General features: G+C 47.7%; 3 protein-coding genes across 7 annotated transcripts in view; 2 read left to right on the top strand and 1 right to left on the bottom strand.

Annotated features, from left to right (window-relative positions):
* The first annotated feature begins 474 nt into the window (after nucleotides 1-474).
* LOC127463677 (ATP-dependent RNA helicase DDX19B) lies at nucleotides 475-11,663 on the top strand. The gene is made up of 12 exons (XM_051773440.1): nucleotides 475-613; nucleotides 1,716-1,764; nucleotides 2,143-2,196; nucleotides 3,103-3,238; nucleotides 5,047-5,139; nucleotides 5,785-5,887; nucleotides 6,425-6,539; nucleotides 6,688-6,865; nucleotides 7,248-7,485; nucleotides 8,530-8,692; nucleotides 9,328-9,519; nucleotides 9,907-11,663. Exons 1-12 carry the CDS (start codon nucleotides 557-559, stop codon nucleotides 9,966-9,968), a joined length of 1,440 nt encoding a protein of 479 aa, XP_051629400.1. The 5' UTR covers nucleotides 475-556; the 3' UTR covers nucleotides 9,969-11,663.
* Nucleotides 11,664-13,081: 1,418 nt separating this feature from the next.
* Nucleotides 13,082-20,281, bottom strand: part of UBXN10 (UBX domain protein 10) — a 22,419-nt gene continuing 15,219 nt past the window's right edge. Inside the window, exons 2-3 of one of the 3 annotated variants that reach the window (XM_051773455.1) lie at nucleotides 18,777-18,871; nucleotides 13,082-14,766 (exon numbers count right to left, since the gene is read on the bottom strand). In XM_051773455.1, the coding sequence (XP_051629415.1) occupies nucleotides 13,885-14,754 (870 nt within the window). In that variant the 5' untranslated portion in view covers nucleotides 14,755-14,766; nucleotides 18,777-18,871 and the 3' untranslated portion in view covers nucleotides 13,082-13,884. The other 2 variants (XM_051773457.1, XM_051773458.1) reach the window with 2 other exon arrangements.
* Nucleotides 18,855-20,281, top strand: part of LOC127463691 (phospholipase A2, membrane associated-like) — a 5,411-nt gene continuing 3,984 nt past the window's right edge. For 2 of the 3 annotated variants that reach the window (XM_051773467.1, XM_051773466.1), the window contains exon 1: nucleotides 18,855-18,946. The gene's annotated coding sequence lies outside the window, so the exon portion shown is untranslated. Of the gene's footprint in view, nucleotides 19,602-20,281 lie in introns of all 3 variants that reach the window. The other variant, XM_051773468.1, reaches the window with a different exon arrangement.

Below are 20,281 nucleotides of genomic sequence, written 5' to 3'. Positions count from 1 at the left end.
CAAAGGGACTCCATTCCACGGGAAACAGAAGCCCCAGCCCCACACCAAAGAGGGGGGCAGAGCCTACATCAGACAGCATGGCAGAGTCTGACCCCAAAAACCCCACACCACATGGGGGACTGAGCCCCACATCGTGCAAGGCACAGTCTGACCCTCAGACCTTTCCAAGACACATGGGAAAAAAGCCCACGCCAGACAGCAGAGCCTGACCCCACCCCCACACTACATTGGGATCCCAGCCCCACATCACACATTCCAGCCTCCCACCATACAGGGGTCACAGGCCCCACAAGATAGCATGACACAGCCTGACCTCCCAGCCCTAGACCATACAAGGGTCCAAGCCCCAGCACTAGATCATACCGGGATCACAGCCCCATCCCCACCCCACACTGCCCAGACCCTTCAAGCCCACCGCCCCCGCCACCCCCGGAACGCGCTGCCCCCGGAACGCGGGTGCGCGGCCGCGGTTGCCCTGGCGCGGGCGGTGCCGCGCGCGCGCAGGCGCCGCTCCCGCCCGGCGCCATCGCGGCTGAGCGGCCACCCCGGGCCGGCCATGGCCACCGACTCATGGGCCCTGGCCGTGGACGAGCAGGAGGCGGCGGCAGAGTCGGTGAGTGCCCGCCGAGGGCTGCAGGAGCTCGGGATGATCAGGCCCAGATCAGCGGCGCGGGGCTCCCGGGGCCGCGGGGTCGCCTTCTCACAAGAAAACAGCGATCGCAGAAAACCATTTTTTCGCCCCATTTTCTGCCGCGGGGGCAGGGAGGACCTCGTGCCGTCACGGGGATGTCCCTGGGCTTGGGCTCTTCCTTTAGAACCAAAAAAAAAAAAAAAAATCTCCCTTTTTATTTTTTATTCATTTATTTATTTTAATTTCTTTTCCTTCATCTGTTTTTTGCGTATCCAAAGGGCAGATACGTCCCTGCCCTCCCCCTCCCCCTCTATCCATATACAGCACCGATTCAGGCACCCACCGAGCCTCAGTTATGTCTTCCAGCATCCAAAAAAAAAAAAATCCCTTTTTCTCTTATTTTCTTAGGATCTACAGTTGTTCTAACCATACTGTGTTTTCTGTTTTCCCCCTCACCCTCCATCCAGACACAGCACCGTTTCAGGCAGCCACCCAGCCTCAGCTCTTGTTTTCCAGCTTCCAAAAAAATCCCTTTTTGCCTCCCCTTTTTTTTATGATAAGATCTAATTTTGAAATGGTGTTTTCCTGAGCCTCCAAGTGCTGCATTGGGCATGGAGAGCATTCACTGAGCCCCTGGATGTGGGGAGCACCCTCGACAGGCTGCTCTCCCTGGCATATCGCAAGTGGTGAAACAAACTCATCCTGGCAGACCTTGTGCCACCCGGGAGTGTGCTTGAATCCTGTCTCAGTCTTAGGATGTTGATTTTTTTTCTCCCATTTTCCATCAGCAGAGCTATTGGTGGAGACTGAAGATTCTGGAGAGAAAACACCTCCTTCTTTGTATTGTCATTACAGATTAGAAAACCTTGTATTTCTGTTAAAACTTTTGCTTAGAAATAGTTGTATTTGCCTTAAAACTCTTGAAATCAAGTTAATCTCATACTTTCAACCCTTCCCATCGAGCAGGGTTTGGGCTGGGGCTTGTGCAATACTTAATAAATCCAAAGCTCAGGTTTTCCCTTCTGGAATTAGAATGTAGGAATCCTTTGAATTTCTCTGATTTTGTGTTTTTCCTCATTTCTAGCTGAGCACTTTACACCTGAAGGATGAAAAAACCAAACCAGATGCCAATGGTGAGTTCCAGCTGCTCAAGTAGGCTTGAAATGGGTGGAACATTTTCCCGTGGGGTTCCAAGCGCTGCTGCCAAAGTAAATTCCTGATAAATAATGAAATTCCAGAAGAGGGAAAGACAAAGCTGAGGTTAGACAGCAGCAAAGACTAAATATTTTGCTGTCTTCAGGGAGCTCTGTGAGCAGAATCTGTTGGTGTGGTTGATAAACTCCACTTTGAGCTTGAACTTGGGTTTTCTCTGCACAGCAATGGAGCAGGGCAGTTGTCATCAGGAAAATGGGCTGTTTTGTAGCTTTTTCCACAATATTCCCAAGCTCCATGGGTGTGGGCTGTCTCTGAGGCCTGACCTCATGTGTGCCCCCAAAACTGTTTTAATTTAGGTGCTGTTGTCAAGGCTGACGACAACGTGGAGAAGACAGAGGAGGAGGAGAAGGGTAAGCGCCTCCTTGAAAAATGCTTTGTCAAGGAAATTAATATAATTATTAATTATAGTTATATTAATCTAATATATACTTAAAGTAAGTCTGCCTTATGTCCCAGGACGGCTGATCTTGTATCCTGCCCCCAAGGACTTAATTGTAAGGCATGTCCTTCCTCCATAATACTTTCAAAGCCATTGTGTTCTGTAATAACTTGGGAGACTCCTGGATTAGTGTGGAGAGAAATAAGGGTGTAGCAGTATCCTCAAGGCAGGACTGGATACAGGAGCAGTTGGATGACCTGGAGCTGGGATTGCTGTAGCAACCAACATGTTGCATTTATGCAGTGGCTGGTCAGAGGTGGGTAATGGCTCGGAATCTCAGAAGGTGGTTTTAGGAAACAGATTTAGTAGCAAAACCCCGAAGTGCAGTGGTTTAACCTTATTTTGGTCTCACTTATCCTCAGCCCTTGCAGTGTTTCAGTCATGGAGTCTTTTAAAAGTACCATTTATCCTCAGACTTCCCTTAGAAATAAAAATAAAGCCCTAAAAGGTATCTGCCCATGTGTCAGAGTGAGGCTTGAAGGGGCCCTTTACCCTGTCCCAGATAGAAACTAAGCTAAAATGTCTTAGATAAGCAGAGTTCTGGATCTGTTAAAGTCCTCCCTAAAACAGTGCTCTCTTGCTTCATCTTCCTGGATATTAAATGTGAATCCCTGGGATCTCTTGATATTTCATTCAGAACATTAAATGTGAATTCCTGGGATCTCATGATGTCTCACCCAGGAAGTTAGGGCTCTTTAAGCCATATTACCCTCTAATGAAGAATTTTGTCCCTTTTAACTGGCTCGGCATTTCAGTGGGAGCAACACCTGGAACAGGCTGGGATTGATGGATCTATGTTTTCTACCTCCTTTCCCAGAGGACAGAGCTGCCCAGTCCTTGCTGAACAAGCTGATCCGCAGTAACCTGGTTGACACCACAAATCAGGTGGAGGTGCTGCAGAGGGACCCTACATCACCCCTCTACTCCGTCAAGTCTTTCGAGGAGCTGCGCCTGTAAGTGCCTGCTGGGATGAGCCAGAGCCTTCTCCGCATGGAGCTGTTGAATCCTGGGACCAGAAATATTAAACAGGCTCCCTTCTGGCTGTATTTTTCAGTCAATTTTAGGAAGCCTCAAACTTAGGGAGAGCAGCTATGACTCAGTTTTGTGAGACTGACAGCAGATGTGAGTTTGGAGCCCATCAGGTAGCTGGAACCTCTCCTTGTGTCCTGAAAAATTCCCTGGTTGCACAGGAGATACCACTTAAATGTGCATGGATCTGTGTTTCAGGTTACTGCCAATTTGTCATTAATAAATGAGCGTATAATTTGTATTTAAATGCAAGGAGAGTTGTTTTATCTGGGTGCCTTGTGAAGGTGTCCAGCTGAAACAAGCGGTGAATAGCACAAAGAGAAAAGCTTTTCTCTCCCAGCAATACTGGGTTTATGTACTGGAGAGACCAGTAACATTAGTATTTTCTGACGCTTCCCATTGAAAACCTTTACCAGTGCAGCTTTCAAGTGATATCTGTATTTAAGGCATGTATATAAAATAATGTGCTAAAGAGTCTGTCCCATTAGATTGTTGTGGTTACTCTGATCTCAGGTTTGTTGCTCTACAAGTTCCACAGGGAAATGGGAACTGAGGAGCCTTCTCCCAGTGAAATGTCAGGATGCTGTTTTACTTTGTTAATGTTAGTGGTTGAATGTAGACAAAAAAAAAAGGCTGACGTCCTGCAGTGCCTGTTAGACTAATTCCTGTATTTCAAAAGGCAAACAATCCCAGAGAGTTAATGACGGGGGCAGCCAGACTAATTGAGTCTTCATTTTGTTATGACTCGGTGTATCCTTGGCAACTGGTGCGGAATTGGGCTTTGTCTGTCCTTGCTTGGAGCAGCACAAGGTTACATTTTCAAAGAGCTTTTGTTCCAGCCATCGGTGGAAAGTAATACAGCATTTTTGCAAAAGCATGTTGTGCTGAGTAGGAAGTTATTGTAGTGGGAAATGTGGGCAGGAAACCTGTAACCTGCTTTGAAAGGAGAGCACTGGCAGCATCCAGGAAGCACTTGGGGATCGTCAGCTGAGACTTTCCAGCACCATAACCTGGATTGAGGTTGTTCAGGGATCTCCTTGTCTACACAAGTGTCTGATGAGAGTAGAAAGGTCCCTTGAGAAAAAGCAATAGGTGAGAATTTGTTGACCAGCAGTGTCACCACACAGTTTTGGGTGTGAGGGCTGAGTTGTACCCATGGATCACAAGGTGTAGTCACAGCAAACTAATTATCAGTCGTTTCCCTCAGCCAGCATCGCTCTGATGTTCCACCGTCAGTTGTATTACAGAATCCACACGACCTAAAGTTCTTGCAATGATCTCATGATGTTTCTCTTCATCCAGTTCCTCACATTCTGAGGTCACTTTGTCCTGTGTTTGAGTTGTCAAGGAGTGATAATTTTGGCACCAAGATTAGGCATGGCTGAGGAAATGGGATTGGCCTGAAGGACAGGATTAATGCTTTCTGCTCTGGGATTCCTGGATAGTCTGAAAAGCTGCTTTGGAACAAGCAGTTCTGGCCTTAGACACAGGGTTTGCCCTGGAGCCGGGACAGGCAGGCTGAGTGGTAGATCCAGGGGTTCTTGCAAAACTTCCTTTCCAGATTTCCTGTGGTCACTTGTAACTTCCAGATGCTGATCATAGTTGCTTCACTGGTGGGACTGTAGCAGGGACAGCCCTAGGTCATCTTGTCGGGCTTTTTTCTCACCTTTTTCAACACAAATGAAAACCAAATGTACTTTAAAGGTCACGATATAAAAATTCCTATTTTCAGGAAACCACAGCTCCTGCAAGGAGTCTATGCCATGGGCTTCAACAGACCATCTAAGATCCAAGAGAATGCCCTGCCCATGATGCTTGCTGAACCGTACGTGCACATTCTTCCCGCTGTCTTCCAGTATGGAAGGATTTGAAAGGCTTAGCGTGCTTTTCCTGGACTTTGGATGGGAGGTGGGGATGGGGAAGCTGTCAGGCTATGGACTAAGGGTTCCCATGCCACTGTGTGGTCATGAACTATGTGACACCAGCCCTGGATTTGTCATTTTCCTAGGGCCAGTACCAAACGCTCAGTGCTGTGGTGTTTGGCTGTGGTCAGTCCCATTTTCCTCATCAGGCTGGGGAGAAATAATGTGAAATAGCTCAGAAATCCTGGGTGGGTGGGAATAGCTGAGGTGCTGCACTGCCTGCATGGCTGGTTTTCCTTTCTACAGCCCTGAGCTGGAATGTGTAAGGTACTGAGACACTGGGGGAGACATGAAATGGAAAAGTACTGACAGATAATCACAGTTCTCCTTGCAAATCTCCATAATCAAGAGATGTTGACAGAGACAGTTGGGCAGGAAGTAATTTCTACCCCATGGAGTGTAGCTGGCCAAATTAGCTGCCAGTCCAGAGCAAGGGGAAGCCTAACAGGTACCAAAATGCCACACACTGTGTTTTCTGTCTCGCCCAACCCTGGGATTGTGTTTTTGTGGGGTTCACCCTCTGAGCCTGTGTCTGCTGTGCCCTGCAGCCCTCAGAACCTGATCGCACAATCGCAGTCCGGTACTGGCAAGACAGCTGCCTTTGTCCTGGCCATGCTTAGCCGTGTTGAACCCGGAAACAAGTATCCCCAGGTGAAGTTTCTAGGATGTGGCTGTTCCATGATGGATATCCTGTGGATGGGGCGTTCCGTGGTGGTGCAAAGCCATCTAGTGAAGAGCCTGAAATGTAAATTCATGGCTTGATGGAGCCATTATGTTGTTTCTTCTGTAAACTGCTTAACGGGGATGGACATCTGGGGAGCTGTTAAAATGCTTTTAGTGCAAAAGGTGTGGATTTTGCTCAAAACTTATTCCTTTCAGTCCTTCCCGTGCATCACACAGGATGCCATTGGTCTCTGAGGAGTTAAATCATTCTGGGAGGAATTAAATCAGAGAAGTATTGCAAGCTCAAGGGAGTTGGGAAAGTGGATTTGGGATGGAAAGAAAATATCTGACAACAGAGCCTGGAAAAGGACTTTTTTAACCCAGTTTCCTTATGGGGTAGTTGAGAAACTGTTCAGCTACTTGCATGTTTTCTTGAGAAGAACTTCAGCAAAGATTTTAAAAAGCAAGTGTGACAGTGTTGCCCTGGATGTTGATGATCTCAAACTTGTTATCCTGTCCCTGCAGTGTTTGTGCCTTTCCCCAACATACGAGCTGGCACTTCAAACAGGAAAAGTGATTGAACAGATGGGAAACTTTTATCCAGAGCTGAAACTTGCGTATGCTGTCCGAGGCAACAAATGTGAGTAGGGGGAAGTGCCACCAGCAGGAATGAGAAAATAATGTTTCTTAGGTGCACCAGGAGATGAAATAGGCTGGATCAGAGAGGGGCAGAGCATTTCCCTATGTGCACAGCCATCCTACAACAGCCTTCCTTTCTGTCTTGGCAGTGGAGAGAGGGCAGAAGATCTCGGAGCAGATTGTAATTGGCACACCTGGCACCGTGCTGGACTGGTGTTCCAAACTGAAATTCATAGATCCCAAGAAGATCAAAGTGTTTGTCTTGGATGAGGCCGATGTGATGATCGCGACCCAGGGCCACCAGGACCAGAGCATCCGCATTCAGAGGTAGGGACTTGGACCATAGGGACAGCAGGGCTGGAGTCTTGACTGGTGTCTTCACTGATGATGCAAAAAGATTAAAATTATAGATTTAGCACTAATTCATATTAGAGGCATAATGTCAGGAGATGACAAGCAGTTCCATTTCCTTATAGAATAAAAAGATTGTCCCTGGAGGAGGGCTTATTCCTTTTAAGAAGGCAAGTCTGGGTGCCTCTGGTCTGTGAGGGAGTGATCAGGGGTGGGTAAGATTAGTGTTAGTCTTTCCAGCCTCTGAAATACCTGGTTCCAAGGTTATTGTTCTGCTTTCCCTGCAGCATTAATCCCATCCGGATATCAGGAGATGATGGTGGTATGTGGGAACTCTGCCCATTTTCCTCTCTTGCAGAATGCTCCCTAGGGACTGCCAGATGCTGCTGTTTTCAGCCACCTTTGAGGATTCTGTGTGGAAGTTTGCTCAAAAAGTTGTTCCTGACCCAAACATTATCAAACTGAAGCGCGAGGAGGAGACCCTGGATACCATTAAGCAGTATTATGTCCTGTGCAACAACAGAGATGAGAAGTTCAGAGCTCTCTGCAATATCTATGGTGCGATCACCATCGCCCAGGCCATGATCTTCTGCCATGTGAGTGCTTCCAGGGAATGTTAGTCCTAGTGACCCCTGCCCAAACCATTCTACAATTCTGTAGTGGTTGCTCGTGTCAAAAAACTGGCCAGACATGGTTTTCAGAAAGAAACCGAGAACATAAATTGCCCTTTTGGCATCTCTGGCTTCCTCTAAGAGTGAAATCTTGAGAGCCAGGTTAGCACTGGCTGGTTTGTTTCCCTGGGATTGTCCATCCAGGAGACCACACTGGTCACTTTTACTCCTGAATAGTCATTTTATTTCCCGAAGTCCTCTGAAACAGAGTAACACACAGTTTTCCAAACCAAAGTATACTTGGAATTACTGCAGGGAAAAAACCAGTGAGGTTGGAAAATGGGTGAAAATCAGGCAGAATGAGGGATGGGGAATTTTTTTGCTTCTGTGGCTGATACAGAGCTGTCCCCTCATGTAATTGGGGATACATCTCTGGAGTCTCCCTGTGGATCATACTGAGACTTTGTTTTCTTTTTTTGGAAGCCACCATAACAACTTTTAGGGAAGAACCCGTGCTGACAGCACAGAACAGCCAGGTAAAATGAGCTCAGGGTAAAACTGGAGTCTGCTATAGCAGTTTGCTTTTAGGCTGTCTCAGGACATAACTGGAGCTCAAAAAACTGCATCATAACTGGATTTAATTCAAGGCTGCATAGAGCCTTCATGGGATTTCACAACTACATTGAGCTCTAACTCTGCCATTTGCCAAGCCGAGTAGTTTTGTTTTTGTGACCATTTACATGAGTTTTCAGTGTACATGTGTCATACCAGTCTCCAGCAGATTGAAATTCAAGGAGGAGAGGACAAAGAAAAGGTGTCTTTTTCTTAATCAAGGGCTCCTGTAGGGGCAGAGGCCCATTTTCCTCATTGTGATACAGTTTGTAACAGGGAGGGAGCAGGCACAGCACTTAATAGCCGTTTCCTTTTGAGACACAAACACAGCTGCTGAGCTTCCAGTGTCCCCCAGAGAGGTTTATTCCTGCTTTCCAGCATTAAAACTCCCTCTCAACTTTGGGCTGTGTGTTCCAGACTCGGAAGACAGCAGGGTGGCTGGCAGCAGAGCTGTCCAGGGAAGGCCATCAGGTGGCCTTGCTTAGCGGGGAGATGATGGTGGAGCAAAGAGCTGCTGTGATCGAGCGCTTCCGAGAGGGCAAGGAGAAGGTGCTGGTGACCACAAACGTCTGTGCCAGAGGTAGGACATGGTAGAGCGGGACCAGGGCAGGCTGGAAGGCGGTGCTTCCTAACACAACACACCCCTGGCCAGCTTGCAGGGAGAATTTCCCTCCTCATATATTCCAGTCGGGACAAATTAGTGTCCTTACAGTAAAGATACCTGTGGGCAAACACAGGATTCCTTGTTGGCTTCCTGCAGCTTGAGATGGAAAAGTCTATCCTGTGAGAATTTCCTGCTTTCTGGCACCAAGCCTGGCTTGTGCTGCTGACCCTCAGGGTTTGCAATAAACATGCTGAAGTATAGAAAGCTGAAAAATAGTGAAATCCAGTTCACTATTCCAGTAGGAATTTGTGTTGCAATTTGACATCCTAGAATAGTTAAGACAGGATAGTCTTTGGAAAAAAAACAAGTAGTCCTTAGAGCTTCACAGAGGAGCAGAGAATTTCCAAAATATTTAAGTGCTGGTTAAAGCATCTCCAGTTGCTTTTCCTTTGGCTGTTTCAGTGGGATTTTCTGCACTAACTAGATGTTTTTTTTATTTCCAAGTACCCTGTGAGAATATTGCAGAAAAGCTCCATTACAGAGATTGAGAAGGCTGTTTCTGCTCTAAAAGGATTTAAATGTAGTTGTATAACATGATTTCTTTTTGTCAGGGATCGATGTAGAACAGGTCTCTGTTGTTATCAATTTTGACCTTCCTGTGGATAAAGATGGGAATCCAGATAACGAGACCTACCTGCACCGGATCGGCCGCACCGGTCGCTTTGGCAAGCGAGGACTGGCCATTAACATGGTGGACAGCAAGCACAGCATGAACATTCTCAACAGAATCCAGGAACATTTCAGTACGTACCCCCAGGCTTTCTCCTGTCTCTAAAATCGTGGGATTCCTGCAGAATTCTCAGTAGCTGGATGCTGAGCAGATCTAATTGGCATTTGTTGAGCCTTAAACTGGTGGCAGAGGAGCACAGCAGGTGTTTGGTGTAGTGTCACTTGGGGTTGTGGCCTGCTGCCTGTGACATAAGTCAAGTGGTGTTTGCACATTCCAGAGATGGGTAACACTGGAGTACCCAGATGGGCCTCTGATAAAAGGAAAAAGTTTTAATTTATACTTTTAAAACCCAACTGAACATTCCCTGATAAACTAAAACTCCTCAAGTCCAGCTAAGGAGAGCAGCGTTCCCTTCTCTGTGATGTGTTTTGAAATCTAACTAATTTCTCATCTTTCCTAGACAAAAAGATAAACAAATTGGATACTGATGACTTGGATGAAATTGAGAAAATAAATAACTGAAATAGCTGCTGGAACTGGTGTGTGCCCTGCTGTGGAAGCTCTCCCACTACAATTGGATCAGCATTTGGATTGGCACAGCCTCTCGGCTCGTCCCGAAAAGGACTCTTCAAGATATGAGTACACAAAAATTACCTCATTTTCAAAATTGCAGTTGGACTTCAAATTGTGCAACTATGGGGAGGAAGAGGAAGTGTTTACAGAAGCTTTTAACATTTCTTAGTTTAGCCTTAAAATGAGATGATCTTTGGAATTCTGAGAAATACACTTGCCAAAAGAGGGGCAGTATGGAATTATCTAAAATTTAAAAAGGAAAAAAGAAACATTATTGCCTTTAATTGGAATAATGTGCAGCATTAACCTGATCAGTTTAAATTCAACAGCTGAATATATAATGGATATAAGTAAAGAAAAAACAAAAACCCAAACAAGGCAGCTGGTTTTTGGCTAAATACTCAACTTATACAAACTAGGATGTCATTCTCTTGGCACTCCCCTGAGCTCTTTAAGTCTCATTTCTGGCTTCCTGATGGATTTGCCCTGCTTTTCCTTACGTATATTGTCCTGAGGATGTTTCCAGTAGCTCCTACTTGCAAACACAGGTGCCGTCTTGCTTTTGCTGGGCAGTATTTTCTTTTCCCTTGTCCTGGATTTGTTGGAATGGCCGCTCCCTGTGACAGGGGGTGGTGGTGACATGTTTAACATGGCTAAGGTGTGGGTGGGTGGGGTGGGAGGGGCAATATGAAGGGAACTGTACTAATTAATTGTCTGCTTAAAATCCTCTCTGTGAATTAAATCCCCCCATGTGATTCAGTTCCCTATGCTGTGAAACTCAGCATGGATAATGTACACAGCTGCTGGGCTTCACCCATCAGTTATATAGGAATAAAAGAAACAAAAGATCACGATAGCCTGTATTGACCAAGAAACTTACCTTTAGAACACCAAGTTTACCTGTTACAGTACCAGAGTTTTGAGTTAAATTGCTCAGCCAAATTGCAGGTGGGAAGTGCTCCATAGTGCAAAATAGGTCATTGGTCCCTGCCCTGGGGTGTTCTGTGGATGAGGTAGGAGTCACAGTTCCTGGAGGAGGAAGGATTTACACCTCCTGTGTGTTGGGACCATTCTCATGCGCACAGCTGGAAGCCTGTGGGCTGTTGCCCAGCCCAGTTTCCAGGAGAAGGAGGCTCCTGAACTAGAATTTAGGGTGCACAGCTCACAGCCCTGCTACTCAGTGTGGGAATCATGTCAAAACAAATGTATAAATTGTAAATTTAAACTATGACTTGTTTTATTTGCAATTCTGGCCACCATATTCTGTTCAAAGACAGGAACATGGATCCTTTTACCAAGTAAAAAAAGGCTCATTTAAAATGTACCTAAAATTTTAGGAAATTGTGCACCCTTTTATCAATTTGTATAAAAGCTTTAGTGAAGAAAAAAAAAACGCTTAAAATTAAACTTTTTGTATTCTGGGGTGTATCTATTTTTATTCTGTTGGAATCCTATTTAAAGTGGCAGGTGAGTGAGTGCTTGCCTGTCGAGTGGAAGACTTGATTTTATCACCTACTTTCCCAGTACAGCTGAATGACCTGGTGACAGCAGAGTATTGGGCTGAATTGTCATGGAAGCTGCTGCTGGTCCTGTGTGCTGTTTCTAATGTACTTTTAATTGGAATAAAGAACACATACTGAATGATCCCTTTGCTGATTTTTTGCTTGAATGCTCTGTTGGTGTTTAAAAGCCTCGGGTAAGGACATTCCCAGGAGTCATGGTAAGTTTTCTATTTATGACCACCTCATTCTGTGACAGACTGAATTTCAATGCTGAAATCCTTAAAAGATTCCCACAAGGAACTTTGTTAAGTGATGTCACACAATAAATGAGGTCAGATAAGTATTGTTATTCCTCCCAGTGCTTCTTGTGCTGGACTTTTTGCTTCTAAAACCTCCCCAGAAGAGTTTTGAAGGGAAGAGAAGGAGGACTGAGGAAGAAAATAGTTGTTTTCCCTGCACTGTGCTTGCCTAGATAAAGACTTCATGTGGGTTTTGGACAAAGAAATCATTAAAATGCTCATCTTCGGAGATGCTGTAATCGGGGTGAGGTGGTTAGAACCAAACTCACCCAGCTTTATCTTAGATATGCAGGAGGAACATCCTCCAGCATGAGAAGTCCACTGTGATCCAGGCTATTATGTTATCTTACTCTTCTGTTCTTGCTTAGAGCATCAGCCCCTGCACTTTCACATCTCCGTGGTGGTCCCTGTGTCTGATAACTGATGTCACTGATCCAAAGTGCTTCCTCCCTCACTGCTGTGTTGTATCCATCACAGGATGGAGATCCAAACTCCAGGAAGGCCAGTGCAAGGTGGTGTGGAGGGCAGCTGACTGTCCAGTGGCTGATCTGGGCAATACCTGATCTATCTGCCATCAAATTAAGGGCATTTCTTAAGAGGAGATGTGACGGATAAACCTCCAGCTCACATAAATCATTTGAAGTTCAAGTTTCATCCTGAAAGGTTTTATTGGCTGTACTATCACAGGATGGAAACACTCTGAAATGGTGAAGTAACACAGTACACAACAGTCAGAACAAGGGATTTAGCCACCTAATGCTGAAGGGAATATAGAAAATCATTCCTTTTCCTGAACTACTTTGCTCCCCGCTATGGTTTAGTTGAAGGCATCTGTGTGTTTCAATATCTGGGATTGCTGCTGTGCAATTCCATCACCCACAGCAGCAGGTAACTGTTTCATCAGGTACTAGTTCTATAAAGCCATGGACCCTGAACGCTTATTTAACATCAGATACTACACCTGTGATCAGCACCAGCATCAGCTTTCTGCTCCTGTTGTGTTTCTTCTCCTGAGCTGGGCTGGTTTGGCAGTTACACTGAGGTTTGAAATAATAAACTGGGTTTGCCTCAAACCATTTAAAGTCGCTCATCTCTGTAGTAAGTGATCCATTTTTTAAGTAGATTGAATTATTTGAATTTCCATTAGACACTAGAAGATATTTTTTTTAGCACAAGCACATTGTAGTTACCTAAACCTACCAAACAGCCTTTTAATGATGGTTTAGTAAAAGATGGTATGAGCCAATTCCTCAGTCAAATCCCATTAATACATTTTTATTTTAAAATTCCCAAAACAACACTTTGCTTCTTGGACTAACTCACTTCAGTGTTAAGGCGTTAAATGGAGTTATTTGTAACATCCCTTCTTAATTATTCATCTGTTCTTACCTACAGATCACACAAGCTGAATGAGAGAAGGGAAACTAAGGAGAAAATCCTGCTCACCAAGACAAAGTAATAACTATTTGTTCTTAAAAAAGTGATTTAGTCACAGTAAAGAGCTGGACTGAGGTTACCCAGAAAGAGCTGAGCCCTCACAGGTATTTTACAATCAGTCTTGCAATTTAATTCTTCCTAATAACCCATTAATGTGTTAATACTCTTACTTCCAGATGGTTTAGGGGTTTAAGCTCCTTTTCAGTCTCTTGATGTTTAGGATGATGATCAGCTACTGAGTCCTGCAGGTAAAACAGTTCTGTTTCTACCTTCCCAAATAGGTGCATTCAGATCCACTCTGGGAAGTAGTACCTTCCCAAAACAGAGAAAAGGACAAGAGGAGAGGTCTTGGAAACTTGAGTTTTCAAAAAAGAACATCAGCAACTTCAACAAACCAAAAAGGCTGAAGGTTGGTGGCACTCAGGAAGCAATTTGTGATGGCACAGGTGAAACAAGCTGCTCTTTATGATGCAGGTTTATACACCTGAAATACTATTTCTCAACATCCATAACTGCTTCATGGGAATTTGTGAAAGATGGCAAGAGTAGGCCCAGGAAACATCAGACTCAGTTTTTTTTGGAAGAAGCAATGCATCCCATTCAGCAGAACGACCCATCTCCGTGTGCCTAAAGATCTGCTGCATCGTGCTGCTTGTCCTGTCGAATGCACAGCACAGACTTGTGGAGGATCCCACATTCATGGAGGGACTTTGTAAGGTCAGAGAAGCTCCTCCGGGGCACTTCCATCGTTTCAATGCTGCAGTGTTGGTAGTTGGCCAACAATTTCTGTCCTGCCATGGCAAGGACTGTCAGGAGACTGTCAGAGGGTTTGAAGTGGTGCTCAAACCTCTGGCCAGAGGGAGACCGGACCGCGAGCAGCACGTGGGGCTCTTCTAAGCTTAGAGGGGACATGGAAGGGCTCTCCTGCCTCATTTTCCTTTCCCGCTTCTCAGGGGGACAGTGCATGTGGGAGCTCTCCTCAGCGGGAACATCGCTTCCTGACAATGTACTGCCAGATCCCTGTTCTCCAGACAGAGTTTTGCTGAATTTCAGAGTGTTCTTCTGCCCCTCACTCACTTCCAGCCGGTCGGTCTGTTGAGCCAGCGCTTCCATGACATTGCTCCCTACGCCCTTCCAGCCGATGGAGGGGAGCACCCGGTACTTGTTCAGGGAAGAGGAGGTCTTCAGAGGCACTTGCTGCAGGAGCTCCGGGATTTCCTCAGGAGAAACCTGAGTGGGTGGGAACGCCAGTTTTGTGAGTGGTGCTCTCTGGCTGCTCGCTAATCCCCGAGGAGAGGCTGCCGGTGGGGAAGAAGGCACTTGGCATGGACAGGCTTCCACGTCCTGAGGGTGGCTGAAGCTTGGCCTTCTGCGTCCCTTGGCAGATTTGGGCCTGGTGACGTGCATGGTGACAGTGTTGGCCCACAGGAGAGCGGCTGTGCTCGGAGGGAAGCAGAGCTGAGCTAGTGCTGCGTCCAGGAAAGCCACTGTGGCCATTGCACCTGCAGGCTGCAAGCAGAGGGAAAAGTTACAGGAACTGGCCAGGAAGCTTCTAGAGGGTTTAATCTCCCTATGGCTCCCACACTGTGCTGTGTGTCAGCTAAAAAGAGAATAAATGTAGTGGGTCACTGTGTGGGCAGTCCTGCGGTGCAGTAAGGGCAGTGGGAGACGTGTTATTTATAGGGGCTAGATTTGTCAGGAGTTGTGTAAACTTGACCCAGAGCATCAGGAAGTTGTGCCCTTCCCCACTGAAAGTAAGTTTTTTGATGAAAAGAACATTTTCTTTTTTTAATTCTGAAGCTGGAAACTCAGTGCAAATGGGAGATGAGTAAACTTCAAAGCACAGCCCTGGCCTTTTCACTGTTCCTGCAGTGGCAGATTGAGTTCCCATTGTGGATTTTGGGGTAAGATTGACTACACTTCACTTTTTAAAAATCTCTGAAGATCCTTGAGGTTGAAAACCCCTGATTCAATACAGAGAAACTCATTCTAACCCTTCTGTGACCAAAAGCTGCTTAACAGAATGATTTACCCAAGGGAATGGCTGGAGCTGTGTCAGGGGAGGGTTAGCTTGGATCTCAGGAAAAGGTTCGTCCTCCAGAGGGTGGTTGGCACTGAACAGGCTCCCCAGGGCAGTGGGCACAGCCCCAAGGCTGCCAGAGCTCCAGCAGCGTTTGTACCACACTCTCAGGGACATGGAGGGATTGTTGGAGTGTCCTGTGCAGGGCCAGGGGTTGGACTGGATGGTCCTTATGGGTCCCTTCCAGCTCAGGATATTCTGTGACTGTGATGCAACCTCCACTAAAGATAAAGCCATGTTCTGCTGCATGTTCCCCAAGTTAAGCTGCACTCAGAGCGCTTGGCTGAACCAGGACAGGCCTTGTGACAGCCCAGCCAGCCGGGTCGCAACTTCACAGCAACCCTTTGAGAAGTGCCACAGGGTCATACACCCCCCCTTCCATTCCTGTGGTTTGCATGGCAGCATTTATCAAGGGAAAAAGAAAATCAACTTGGATTGCAAGAAAAAGAAAATCAAAAAAGAAAAAAAGAAAATCAACTTGGCATTCTCCAGAAATGACAGTGGGACTCAGCTGCTGTTTGTCACCCCAGCACAGGGCAGGGTCTGTGCAAACCTCACAATGTTCAACAAAGCCAAGTGCAAAATCTTACAGCTGGGTCAGGGCAATCCCAAGGCACACTTGGGTGGAGAAGGGATGGAGAGCAGCCCTGCAGGGAAGGACCTGGGGGTGCTGGGGGATGAAAAGCTGAACATGCCCTGTCCATGTGTGCTCACAGTCCAGAAACCCTCTGTGCCCTGGGCTGATCCCCCAGTGTGGGCAGCACGGGAGGGGGGGATTCTGCCCCTCTGTCTCCTCAGGTGGGACCCCCCTGCAGAGCTGCCTCCAGCCCTGGGGGCCCAGCACAGGAAGGACGTGGAGCTGCTGGAGCCAGTCCAGAGGATCTGGATCAAGAGGATCAGAGGGATGGAGCAGCTCTGATATGGGGGAAGGCTGAGAGAATTGGGATTGTTCAGCCTGGAGAAGAAAAGGCTTCAGGGTGACCTGATTGTGGCCTTTCATTAGCTGAAGGAGCTGACAAGAAACACAGAGAGAGTATTTACAAGGTCCTGGAGTGACAGGACAGGGGGAAATGGCTTCCCGCTGCCAGAGGGCAGGGTTAGATGGGTTATTGGGAAGAAATTCTTCCCTGTGAGGGTGGTGAGACCCTGGCACAGCTTGCCGAGAGAAGCTGTGGCTGCCCCATCCCTGGAAGTGTCCAAGGCCAGGTTGGACAGAGCTTGGAGTAACCTGGGCTACTGGAAGGTGTCCCTGCCCATGGTAGGGGGTAGGACTGGAGGAGCTTTAAGGTCCCTTCCAACCCAAAGCATCTGGGGATTCTAAATCAAATAGAGGGAACAGCCCTGGTGGTGCTTTGCCAGCAGTGTGTTATTTACCACTCGATTTCTCCTCCAGCTCTGTGAAATGGAAACGCTCAGCAAGACAAGAGTCCTAGCACACCCTTGCCCAGCCCCAGCTGACAGACCTGTCCCTCCTTAGCCTCCAGCAGAGCCAGACAGGGACACCCACCCCGGGTGACTCATCCCAGTTTCCCAGGAGCTTGTGGGAGGGAGGGGAGTGCGTGCCTTCCCCTTAGTGCTCCTAACAAATAAACTCCAAGGCAACAAGGCACTGAGGAAGGACTCCCAAGCCCAGGGGAGCACTTACAGATATCACCAGTAACACTGCCAGTTCCAAGAACTAAAACCTCAAACAACTAACCTGTGAGAAACCATAGCGGGACCCTCCTGTACCACTGCAGCACAGTACATGTCAAAGATTTACCAAGGGGAGACACTTAAAATACAGTGCCTGGGGAGGAGTTGGGATGGGAACCTGCAGCCGGGTGCCCCCAGAATAGTGACACCAGGGCCTGGGAGGGTGACAACTCCAAATCCCAGCCCTACATCACAGAACAACAGAATGGGTGAGGCTGGAAGGGACCACAGTGGCTCATCTAGTCCCATCTCCCTGCTCCAGCAGGGTCATCCCAGAGCACATGGCACTGGATTGTGTCCAGACGGTTCTGGAAGTCTCCAATGAGGGAGACTCCAAACCCTCTCTGGGCAACCTGTGCCATGCAAAAAAGTTCTTCCTCATGTTCAGGTGGAACTTCCTGGGCATCAGTTCCTGCCCGTTCTGTCTTGTCCTGGTGTGGGCTGGCCCAGCCCAGCCCAGCCCAGCCCAGCCCCACAGCAGAGCCCTCGGTGCCACAGCCAGGCCTGGGCCACACAGCCGGGCTTAAGGCTGAGCCCAGCACCAGGCCTAGGCCTGAGCCCACAGCCCGGTCCCACTGCCGGCCCCCACGGCAAGAGAGCAGACAGACCCGGGCACTATAACGCGGCTCCACCGCCCCCCAGCCAACCCCGATCCCTCACCCTGATCCCAATCCCGGCCCCGAACCCCGAACTCGGTCCCTTTATCCTGGTCTCTTTATCCTGGTCCCAATCCCGGTCCCGTTATCCCGATCCCGTCTCTCACCTGTTCCGACCCGCCCGCGCCCGCCGGCCGACGCCGTTGCCATGGAGACCGCACCACTTCCTGTCACGCGCAAGGCCCCGCCCACCGCAACGCGCCGATCCCAGCACCGCCCCCCGGGAATAGGAATAGGGATGGGACAGGGAAGGGAACAGGAATGGGACAGGGATAGGACAGGGATCGGATGGGGTGGGACAGGGATGACAACAGGGATGAGGAAAGGGATTGGATAGGGGTGAGATGGGGATGGGATAGGAATGGCGTAGGGTAAGTAACTTTTTTTGCCGAAGATTTTGTTACCCAGGAGTCAGTTATTTCGCTTTAGGAAAAGGTTCCCTTGCCACTTTCTCAAAACAGTGCTGTTCTCTCCCCCCACGCTGCATTCCAGAAGCTTGCTCTCTGACATGTGAGGAGAGAGCAGATGCCGTAGGCCTTGGCATTCCAGTGGGGAGAGAGGGGGGAGTGGAGATAATAAAAACTCGAAGGGGAAAACAGGAGGTGCCTTTTGCCCCCGGGGGCCCAATGCACCGCATCGTAAAAAAAGGAATCCTTTTCTTTTAAACCTTCCACTGCCTTGGCGTTCTTGGGAAGAATACGTGTGTATGTTTTACCTTACAGATGGGATACAGATGGGATAGGGATGAGAACAGGGATGGGAACAGGGACGGGACAGGGATGGGATAGGAATGGGGATAGGGATGGGGACAGGGATGGGATAGGGATGGAAACAAGGATGGGAAAGTGATGGGATAGGGCTGAGGACAGGGATGGGATAGGGATGGAAACAGGGATGGAATAGGGGTGAGAACAGGGATGGGAGAGGGATGGGGACAGGGGTGGAATAGAGATGGAACCATGGCTTGGGACAGCTGGGATTCCCTGGATTCAGGGATGGGATAGCCGGAATGCCCCAGGGCAGACCCAGGGGACATCACCAGGCTCAGGGACAGCCATGACACGCTGGTGCAGATGGCAGGGACATACCTGTGCAAACTGTGCAGGGATGTGCTGAGGCTTCAGGCCTCATCAGTGGCACAGGAACAGCCTCACCACCTTGAGAAGGTTCTGCTGGCCTCATCCTGTGGGACACAAGGCAGGATGAGCAGGGTGGTTGACAGTTGGGTCCCTCCCAAACAGCTGCTCCACACCCGTAGGTGAGTATGGCACCAAGGTTGTCCCTCTCCCTCTCATAGGAGGTCTCATTCCCCCATCCCACCCTAGTCAAAACCACAATGTTGCCACCCCACTTAAATACTCAAATCTTCGGGGTTTAACTCTAAAATTTTTAAAATGAAGTGTTACAGCCTGTCCTGAGCAAAGGCAGTGGGGGGGGGGAGGAGAGGTGGAGCACAAGACAGAGTTTAACCCCCTGTGACATTATTCAGTGACCGCAGAATAAACCCAGACAAATAAACCCCAAAATTTATTATGAAAACACCATTAAAAAATTAGACTTTACACACAAGATCTTCCTGGGACCTAAAACTGTGCTTTTGGGGAGTTTTAAGCTTTCTTTATCCTGGGAGGAAGGGGGAGTAGTCCTGATTCCCCTGGCTACAAATGATCCCTGAGTCAGTTTCCCTTCTGGGAACACCCCACACAACACTGATATTTCCCTCTCTCCCCATTAATCCCTTTTTAAACCCTTTTTAAACCCACTCCCAGTTAACCACCTTCTTCTCCCACCAACAGATGGCCATCAATGGCACCAAAGAAACAAGCAATAAATATCCATCATAAACTTGGGTTCTCCACCCTGTGAGGGGGGAAGATCAAGGCAAACCCAAGCACTAAAAAGAAACAAAATAAGTAAAGAAATAGTTTCCTATCAGCTCATCTCAGCCCAGGATATTTGGCAATATTGCTGGGAAAACTGGAGCATTGCAGATCAAAGCACCCAGCACATTTACACTTCAGTAAGGCCCTGAACAAACAGATGTGTGGGTGATACCCAGCTCTCTTTGTTCCCTAAGAAGGCTGAAAAGTTCCACATATCCAAGGGGATGATAACTTCTATGGGTGGTTTTTTAAGCCCTTGAGTCTGTGGTTAATTAAACAGAGGGTTTAGCTTCATTTGGTCACTCTCCTGAGACCCCCTGCAGAGAGAGAGGGCTTAAAATGAGGGATTTGGTTAAAACCATGTGTGGATCCCAAATCCACAGGATTCCTGCTCTCAATTAGGCCCTCAGATTATGCTTTTCATGCAGGTTTATCCAAAATCTACAGCAAAAACTCAGGTCTTTCCCCCAAAACCAAGGACCTGCAATGCTAAAACACAAATAGCACAGCCAACAAACACCATCTGGGAAATCCTTCTGTAATGGAAGCGTTTGTGGAGGAGGTGGGAAAGGGATCAATTAATTACTAGAGAGTGCCTTGGTTTTAGACGTGAGGTAAGGAAAGCAGGGGTTTGGCTGTCGGATTGTCACTATGGCATTTTGGGATGGTTTCTTGGGCAGATGCCGAGTAAGGAGGTGGGTGAGGTGTTG

The sequence above is a fragment of the Manacus candei genome, unplaced genomic scaffold, assembly GCF_025592945.1.
Source record: "Manacus candei isolate 608988 ecotype Guabito, Panama unplaced genomic scaffold, ASM2559294v1 h1tg000169l, whole genome shotgun sequence".
NCBI lineage: Eukaryota > Metazoa > Chordata > Aves > Passeriformes > Pipridae > Manacus > Manacus candei.
Note: the sequence above shows the minus strand (reverse complement) of the source record. Positions and strands in the feature narration are given on the sequence as shown.